Source organism: Carassius auratus, chromosome 1 (assembly GCF_003368295.1).
Source record: "Carassius auratus strain Wakin chromosome 1, ASM336829v1, whole genome shotgun sequence".
NCBI lineage: Eukaryota > Metazoa > Chordata > Actinopteri > Cypriniformes > Cyprinidae > Carassius > Carassius auratus.
In genome coordinates this window covers 21875767-21886253 of record NC_039243.1, presented here as the reverse complement: position 1 = coordinate 21886253, position 10487 = coordinate 21875767, and the positions used below count along the sequence as shown (strand labels likewise).

General features: G+C 37.1%; 1 protein-coding gene across 1 annotated transcript; it reads right to left on the bottom strand.

Moving 5' to 3' along the window:
* Nucleotides 1-2747: 2747 nt before the first annotated feature.
* On the bottom strand, nt 2748-6384 carry LOC113101616 (SLIT and NTRK-like protein 1). Its single transcript, XM_026265668.1, has one exon. The coding sequence runs from the start codon at nt 5284-5286 to the stop codon at nt 3196-3198; it is 2091 nt and encodes a 696-aa protein (XP_026121453.1). The 5' UTR covers nt 5287-6384; the 3' UTR covers nt 2748-3195.
* Nucleotides 6385-10487: the final 4103 nt, after the last annotated feature.

Below are 10487 nucleotides of genomic sequence, written 5' to 3'. Positions count from 1 at the left end.
GTTTGTTTTTGTTTTGTTTTTTCTACACACCCATAAATAAACCTTATACACTTACTGAAAAACCTCAAATTCATCCATGTAATATTTACAAGTTAAAGTCACTTGGGCCATTCCTGCTATGCATTTTCAGGTTGCAATAAATAAATAAATAAGTCTAATAAATAAATATAAAAAAAAATATAAATAAATAAATAAACATGTAAGCTTTCAGTAAAAACCCTTACTTCACTAAGACAGTGCCTTTTAGACATTAGTAGACATTAGACAATAGGCAATTAGTTTTTTTCTTAACTATATATATATATATATATATATATATATATATATATATATATATATATATATATATATATATATAGTTAAGAAAAAAACTCTGATTTATATATATATATATATACTCTGATTTAAAAAAAATCATATAGCAGACACTTAATAAAGTGACTTAATTAAGCAACTTAACTTGGATTAATATGTTCAAGGTACAGTATACATTATCTAGTCATGCATTCCCTATAAATCTTTGGTGTTTCTAACATTATGCTCAGCTTTTTGAGCTTCAGCAATTTAAGAGTCAAACATATTTCTGAAAGTCTAGTACACAGTTTTATAGAAACAATTCTTAAATCAGGCTATAACATAAACATACATTTTTGACATCCTGCAGAACAGGGATGAATAACCTATATTCTTCTGACCTTTTGAGAGCTAGACAGAATCCATTAAATATCTTTCCCGTTTGAGTATGTATTCATTTGATACCATTAAGTGCCTTTCATTTTCAAAAGTCTGTAAAGCATTAGCGTTTCATATTAACCGCATTGACCAGTGCTTATTATGTTCACAGTAATGCACTGAACTGCATAATGCTGAGAATTCCGTAACCGAAATCTGACAATCGCAAATAGGTTTGTAAAAAGAGGACATCTTTACATTCACAATATATACCCATTGTAACTTCACTCAACCTCCACCACATTTTATTTAACAAAATATAAGCAGATCAAATGTAGCAGAGCATAGAAATGTAACTCTTAGACAAACCATTGGGAAAATGCACCAAATAATAGTTAAGTCAGAATGTGGTACAGTCTTTCACAGTTGAGCATTGAATAATTACCCTTCCATGCATGGCAAGAGAGAGGAGATGTCTTGATGGACAGCCAGAACCGGTATGACTGATCTAATAGATCAGAAGGTCACCCTTCGAAATTGGATGGTTGGGGGAGGGGGGTGTTTAAATGTGTGTATGTGCAGTCACAACACACATCTCTTTGAAGGCTCTGAATCTACATTAGAGTAAAACCATTGCAATATGACAGGAACCCTGTTGGGACGTTCTGCTGTACTGTAATTCAACCGACTTTCGTTTTGTGCACCCTAAATCAAATTGACAGGTAAGAGGGAAAAGCATTTCCCAGTGCATTTTCCACACTTGCAGCAAGGCATGGCCACAAATAGGTTGCTGGATGGACATTGTATTATTCAATAAACTAACATAATTAGGGCCAAGAGCTTTAACATGAAGGAATAAAAATGTAAGCTACAGCGTCTAGATGAAATTCGGACTATGGAAATGGATGGCTGGTTACATTATTTCAGCTTTAAGCCGTTCTTTATTTATGTTGTTGTGTTGTAAAATCATTACAGTTATACAAACTCAACCTCAAAAACATCAGAAGTGACATTTAAATGCTAGCAGTAAGATGCATGGCACTGCGCTCTACATCTTGTTTGTAAAAATGGCATTTTGGAAACAGCATTCAACTTATGTTCTTCACTACTAAATTTGATCCTGCCCTTCTCTCCAAGTATTAGCCATCACAGTGACACACTTAGGCCTAGTTATGTTGATAATGTAAATGCTGGTTCGCCTACACATACCTTTGAACTTCAGCTCCCAGCATGGTTTCAAATGCTTGACAGGCAACAGCGACATCTAGAGGCAGCTATTCGATCTACGGCTGCTGTGATGACATCAGTCAAATGCACAGACATGCCTCTGTCTGCTTCTGGTATATATTTACACCTTTTCATCCACTTTATAGGACGTATCGAAGTAGCAAACAGCATAATATTCCTTTCTCATATTTGGACAAAATAGATGGCTTTACAAAAGCTCACAATACTTACAGTGAATAATAGGCTTTTGTGAAGGAACACTTCATCCCATAAAAAGAATAATACTAATTAATAATATTAATAATAATAATAATAAATAAAAATAAAGGCATCTTAGTCTATGTGCACTCTGAAAACTTATCCAAAATCTGCACATACAAAACATTTCTTTTCCAAAAAAAAAAAAAAAATACAAATACAAATAAAATCCTCCCATTGTGTTGTCCTTGTATCCACATGCTGTATCCATCGACACACAAGATCATGAACCACTGGAGCTACATTGAATTTTTGCAGTATAAGCATGGGCATGCTTACCTGCATCCCAAACATGTCAACAGTTGGCACACTATAAGATAAACACATTTTACATTCATAAAAGAGATGACTAGGCAGATACATGAGAAATCTGCACAAAGAAAAAGGAAAAAAAGGAAAAGAAAATGTTTAAATTATCCCCATATCAACCAATAAACAATCAAGTGATAAAAACAGAAAGTACATGCATTTACAACTCATTATCTCCACCTTTTTGCCCATCCACCTTTGAGAAAGAGAAATCCAACAGCAAATACAAATTCTAACTGACAAAAAAAAAAAAAAAAAAAAAAAAAAAAAATGCACTTTTAATATAGTCATATATAGTTTTATATTTATATATTTATATATTTATATATATACTGATAACACGAAAGAAGGGTCGCGTTGGCTTCCTTGATACTATGTTAATGGTTCTCAGTGTGTGTTGAGACCATGCGAATCATGCAGATATGTTACAGTCCATTATTTACATTACATTCATGCGTTCGTGCACTGTTCCCACGTCCTCTTTTGAGCGTGTTTTGCAGTCTGAACTGGGAGGAGAAAGAAAGAGAGAGAGGTTCTATACATATATTACAGTGGGGGCCCCATCGCAGTGTTTCATGGATGCAATACTCAACTGAAGCAACAAAAATAGGCTATTTTTTTTCCCCACAGAGGCGAGTCTGAGGTCTAATGTTTGTGTGTCGCCCTCCATTGTCACTGCAACATACAAAACACAGTACATCCATTTGCTTGTTCATGTCTCCATGAGCATCATTTGTCAGTGAGAGAGTGGGCACCACATTCGTAACCTCTGTTTGGCCCGTCTGCATGATAAGCTCCGCTGTGCCAGTAGGATGAGTCGCATACTGTCTGTAAAGAATTGATTTCTGACGCAGAAGAGTTGCCGTCTCTCCGCTTCGATCTCTTTCGATTTCGCAGGATAAAGACCAGCATTCCCACCACGGTGAAGGCAGACGTCACGAAAACCAAGAGCAGACCGGGCACGAGCACCGAAATGGACACTCTGCTAGGCTCCAGGTAGGAGTTTGGCCGTGTCCCTGTATCTGCCGGGAAAGTGCTGTTTTTGGACAGGGAGGTGGGGGAGATCTTCTCATAGAATTGAGGGCACATTAGATCGTTCCTGATTCGCCGGAAATCCCTCTTCCAGAACTCCTCGGGAGATTCACATTTGAGATCGCTCACAATAACGTCTGCCCCAAGCTTGTCTGTCCACTTTTTGAAGGGAACAATGTTGCATGAGCAATCCCAGGGATTCCCATGCAAATCAATCTGGATAATGGAGTTGAGCTGCTCTAAGACACCTATTACAGGGAGATATGTAAAATAATTGTTATGCAAGCTTATTTTAGACAAAGACACCCCCAAAAATGAATCCACGGGTAGAGCTTTGAGCAGGTTGTTGTTGAGAAAGAGCACCCTCAAGTTGGGCATTGGGCTGAAGGTGCCTGGCATTATGAGCTGGATGTCATTATATTCCAAACTGAGATACTCCAGGTTCTGAAGTCCGATGAACATCTCCGCCATTAATGTATCCAAGTAATTCTTGTCCATGTAGAGCCACCTCAACTCCGTCAGATTGTGAAAAGTGCCATTTTCAATCATTTTAATGTTATTCCCCCCCAAATCAAGCAAATTCAAGCTATGGTATCCTCTGAGCTGGTTCCTTTTGATGGTATGAATGTTGTTGTCGCGCAGATTTAACTCATGCGCACTCAGGGGTCTTGGTTTGAGATTAGCCACGCTTTCTATTTTCCTGCCCTCGCAGTTAACCCCAAGCCCTTGTCTAGTTCCTATCAACTTACAACTACAGGACTGAGGGCAGGTCGAATTAGCAGGTGGCTCCCTTTCATTGGTGCCAGTCGCCATGGCTGTGGGCTTCGTTTTCAGCTGCCAATTTTCCCTGGCTTTTCCCGGACGTCCCCTGTTACGCCCTCCCCCAGCATTATGGGACTCCGTCACCCCACTCGCTTTATATGGCGTTGGACGGGGGCCGCGATTGGGAGTCTCATCTTGGGTGGGAGGTGCAACAAGGCTGGAATCCATGCCGCTCTTTGAAGGGCACAACTCCATCTCAGCCGTTTCGTTCAGATCGTTCCCTTGCAGCCGAGTGGGTGCCTCGCAAATGACTCTTCCAATGAGCACATTCTGCGGGATGTTCTCTAGCCATTCCTTTAGGGAAACCAGGTCGCAGTTGCAATCCCATGGGTTGTCCTCCAATAAAACCTCCACGATGCCAGGTATCTGCTCTAGAATCCCTTCATAAGGCAACGTTTTTATTCGGTTCCCTCTCAGATCGAGGTGCGTGATGGGCACATTCTGAAACACATTTATGGGAAGAGCGCTAATAAGGTTGTCATTTAAGATTAAAACTTCAAGCTTACTTAAGTCCCTGAACACGGACGGGTCAATGTCCCTCAGAAGGTTGAAGTCAGCTTGAAGGTACTCCAGGTCATCTAAACCAAGAAATGTATTCTTTTTGAAAGACCTAATCTTGTTGTTGTTGATGTGCAGCCGTTTCACAAGCTGCAGTCCCAAGAACGCACCGGGCACAATGTCATGCAAGCCATTGTTCTCCAAATGCAAGCTCACAGCATTGTAAAAGTTAGCAAACTCGTTGGGGAAAAGTCTGGATAAAGAATTCCCGTGAAGCAGGAGATGGTAAAACTGGGAGCTCGGACCTGTCAAATGGTGCAGGTTCGTGAGGCTCCTTTTCTCACAGTCAATGTGCAAATCGCCTTCTATTGCATTGCAGGAACAGATTTGCTCCTTACAGACGTCCCTTGTAACATTCCCGATAGCTACACAAAGAGCCGCCTTCAGCAACACAATCCAAAGCAGCATTTTTAATACAACACAATCATCCCCGACATCAAGACATGAATACAATCAGCAAGAGGGCGAAAAATAAGATGTATATCCAGTCTAAAAAAGCAGAGTACACTCTGTGATTATATCCATGCTCAGCTCGCTATGTCCAGATTGAGAAAAAAATCGATAGCATGAAGCCTTTTTTTTCATCACCTCCCCATCGCATGCTTTCAAAACAATCTTAAAGATTACAAAATGACATCTTCAACTCAATTATTTGGCTTTCCAGACTCGCAAATCACTGACCTTGTGCATTTCTCACATATCCACGGCGCGGGAGCTGTTCTTTCTCCCGTGGTGCTGAAATCACACCGCGTACATCTCTATGCATCGCAGTAAGATTAATCCGAAATTTTTACATCTTTAGCATCCGTCCTCGGACCTCGGCGGTTTCGTTCAACGCATTTGTATCACAAAGACAAATTCTGTGAGATTCAGGACTTTTCAGCCCGGTGTTCACTGGCAGATCTAACACCCTCTGCTGAGCTGCAAAGGCAAAAATCCATCGGATGAGGGAATGCTTGCTTGCTCGCTCTCACGCACGGTTGAAAAAACAGTCCACACATACAGGGCAAGTGTTGGAAATGTCCAAATAAATCGCCTTCGAAAGGTTTAGATTGGTTTCATTCCGGGATGGTTTTCTCCTATCTGTCCACGTCGGAAGCTTTCGTAGAGACACTCCGTTTTCTCCATTCAAATGTCTTTAAAGCCCACGGCATTTCCTGAGACCTCACAGACGATATTCCTGTTTCAGATGGGGGGAAAAAAAGAAAAGATGAAGTATTCCACAAAGCACAGGTGTTGTTCGAAAGAAGGTTTCTTTTTTTCAGCTGTGAATATGTGTGAGTGTGTGTGGAGGGGGAACTGCAGTTGAATGCGGTAAAATAATTAACTACTCGACGTGCATGCAACAGTGCAGCCGGTGTGCTGAGCTTCTTCTATTGCTGTCACAACAAACACTGCGTCAAGACTATAGGAACTAATGCGCACATACGCTACGTCACAGCACTCAAGACATGCGATTTGTAAAATATATGTGCGTTTCAACAGGAACGCAGGGCATTCCCTTTTATATCACCCTACATTGCTTGATTTTATTTTATGTATTTATTTATTTATTTTTTAATGCAGTCAGACACATCAACACATCAAATCTCTATTAAAACATGTGTGAACTGATTGAAACTGAATGCGTGCATGTACATACCACACACACAGAATATATATATATATATATATATATATGACCAAAACATATCTAACATCACACGCACAAAGCTTTTCTTCATATTCGGTGCGTGAAACATGCAGATAACGGGCTTTTGTGTGTCTACCCGCGAGTATGTGATTGATGGGGGTTTTTATAATCACTTGCAACACTGCGCTGGCAGATACATAAAAGCACAAGTCTTAACTGACTCTCTTGCCATCACGACTCCGTCTCTGGTATCTTCAACTGTACTGTATGAAAACTCTTTCATATCTGAGGTGTGCTTGCCTCCAACGCAATAAATCTTTTTTATAAATAAAAGAAATAAATCAGAAATAAATCACTTTTCTGCATTTAAATGTGATAGATAATGCAAGTAAAGCGTTGGCTTTGATGATGAATGAAAGCACTACTGATAATTAAATGAAACTATTTTTTTAGAATTTAATATCAGCCAGATGGTACTGGTATTCATAATAAGTAACTGCGAATACATCACATGGAAATGTATATGCAAAGTTACATTGTAATTTTAGTGTATGTGTGTGTGTGTGTGTGAGTGTGTCTGCGTGAGTGTGTGTGTGTTTGTGTGTGCACTATATCAACCAAGTACAGTGTTACCTGCATAAAATACACTCACAAGACTAAAATCAAAAAGTTTTAACATGAACTTCAAAGTAAAATACTCTAATGCTAGTCATGAATTATAACAAATTTAACAAATACATATAATTAATCTAAGTACTATATTTGGTTTTTACAGTGATATACAAATGGAATAATAATAATAATAATAATAATAATAATAATAATAATAATAATAATAACACATTTTTTATGCACATTATTATGTAGATATATGTCATTTATATGCCTTTATGAAAACTGACGCTAGCAAAAACTGAATCTACTTAATAAATAAATAAATAAATAAATACTTATGTATGCATGTTTGTATGTATGTGATTTTATATTCTAAATAATCAGTAGCATGCTCAAGTGAAAGCTAGATGGATGCAACTCTTATACAACACTGTGATAATTTGTAGCTTAGTCCAAAATAATTTATTCACTTATACACACTAACATGCATCTCCATATCACAGAAGCAGCTGCCATAAATCTTGCTCCTCAACATAAAGAAGTGCATTATGACACCCTCTGTCACCAGCGTTTTTTGATCTTATGTCAATATTGTGTGGATGTGTACAGGTCAAAATAATGCACCCGGTTCAGTCAAGACCATTTCCAACTTCCTTTGGCCTAATAGTCTGCTGATTTGTCTCCCCATCATAGGTTTGACATGTGGCCCATAAATTTAGGAAGAACTGTTGTGTAATTCACTTCTGTGTAGGAAAACCAAAGAAACATGTTCATTGTTTGGAAAGGAGACAATGTTGTAGGAAAATGTAGTTTGAAACGGTGCAAAGCTCGGTGTTGTATTTAATTTATAGTTTCAATCTTCCTCATTGAGTTTATTAGTAGCAACTAATAGAGTTCAAACTTTTTTAAACATCAGCAGTACTACCATTTTAAAAGCAGACTGAAAGAGGCTGTTGAGTCATGTTTAACCTTGTTTTCAGGTTTATGTTTGGACAAGGATAAATAATAAGTGCAACATACATTTCCATTGCCAATCAACTGCCATGGTATGAAGAGCCACACTGCAGTAAATAATGGCCTAGATGCTCTGAGTGGCACTATTAAAGTTTCATATTCTATACACGGGTTGTATTGAGCGTTAACTGCATATGAGAGATAAATGGGGAGGTTCATTTATCTCATTCATTAATGTAAATTAATGAGGACAGATGCTTTCAAGCTACAATATAAAGGTAAAAAAATAAATAATAATAAATAAATAAATAAATAAATAAATAAATAAATAAATAAATAAATAATAATAATAATAATAATAATAATAATAATAATAATAATAATAAGTAATAATAATAAAATCAATATGATGTGTGCACCAAGTTTGCTGAAGTCATATGCTCATTTGTGGCCATTTTTCCAAATGTGTTAAATGGAAACAGTAGAGCTAACATTCTGAGTAAGCATTTGAGTCTGTTGAGAAAATAAGATGTATGAAATTATGATATACTAAGTTATAATATGGGATAAAATGTTAAGAAATTGTGGCATTAAAAAATAAAAAATAAAGTCAATATTGTGACAAAAACACATCTTAAGTATAACCAAAGACTATAGAATACTATAGGGATGTAGGATTGACACCAAGTGGTTCAACTAGGTATTGCAGACCAAATGTTTTTTTTTTTTTTTTTACACCCGGCCCCTCCTCCTCATGACGCACATGCAGGTTGCCAGATTGAGACACAAACAGGAATGAAATATGCTGTGTTTTCTGCCAACTGGCAACCGGGTTGCCGAAATACAATTGGGTAAATTGTCAGTGGGCTGGGCTTCAAAAAACAAAAAAGATCAACATTCTGGCCCAGAGCGCACATTTTCAAAAGAGAATATTTTATTTGATTGATTGATTGATTTATTTATTTATTCAAATTAACAAGTATGTTAACTTAGCATGTTTAATATCTGCAAACTTTTATGGCATTGTTATGCTTTAGTAGAGTGGAAATCTTACATACAGCACCTTTAAAGAGACTTTGGTATAACATAACCCATAGCTGAAATTATGAGATAAAAAGTCTAAATTATGACATCAATTGTGGCAGAAATTGGCTTACATATTATTGCATTCATAGTTGCCAAAGTTACAACCATAGTTGTAAAGTACATTTGAAATGCTGCTGCTTTTACATGAAGAAGGATTTTAATAATAATAATAATAACAACAACAACAATAATATATTTTATGTTACGGTCACCTTAAAGATACTCTAGGACACTTTATTAAAACAAAAACAAAAACAAAAACAAAAAAAACACCTCCTATCTATATAACTATATCATATGATCAAAATAACACATTCTCTACAGGTAGAGCAGGTATATATCCTATACATGAAGAACCAGTTATTGAATGGTAATAAGCAGAGTAAGCATTCTGCTGAACGTATCCCTCAATGTACCACTAAAGAATCTTTGATGAGCTACTCAATAACCAGAATAATTCAATCTTTATGGGATGTTGTGGAGTGCAGAGTAATCATCTCTTGCAAACTGTAGACTTTTCTTCTTAAGGGATACATGAATATCACCCTGCACACAATTCATGACTTGTTTACCTGAAATAAAGACTGAAACTCTTCAGATGACAAAGGGTTATTAGCCTGCTAATTTGATAAATTACAAATTCATTATTTATATTAATAAATAAGTGTACCAAACCTTATATTAATAATATAGGGACCACAACAGTCCATAATCAGAGTCTGATTTATACCAGCCATCTCAGTCTGAAAACCTCCATCCATGGTTTGTGTAAATAAATGTTCAGCAGAATGGAGAGCTCCCAATAGAACAGAGCTCATTAGTGTCTGAGCACCATGCACAGATTGGCTCTATGGATGCAGAATGTGAGACGGTGGAAATGAGCAAACCCAAGCTCCATTTACTGGAGACATGCATTGTGGACAATAAAGGTCGTTGGCCTCTTGTGAGGCCTCACAAACTCTAATGACATACAAGTGGGATAATGACATTCACTGATCCTTGACCTAAATACCAGGTCAAACCTTACCTACTGCTTTCTTGAGTAAAAATATGCTGTGTTGGGTTATTATGGAGATACTGTAACCCTACACATTCATCCTGACAAAAAATAAATACATAAATAAATAAATAAATAAATAAAATTCACCAGATTCAATCTCTATTATATATTTTTGTCTACCAAGCTATAATTAAAATAATGTCAATGTTAAATAAATGCCTAGATGTTCAGGCAAAAATATAATTTGATGATTGAGACACGCCGGCGCGACAGTTCGGTGAGCATTGAGCACTGGGAATGGCAGAGGACATGAACTGAAAA

Excerpts from the sequence above, each read along its gene's own strand:
- LOC113101616 (XM_026265668.1), bottom strand. The coding sequence starts at position 5,286 with ATGCTGCTTTGGATTGTGTTGCTGAAGGCGGCTCTTTGTGTAGCTATC.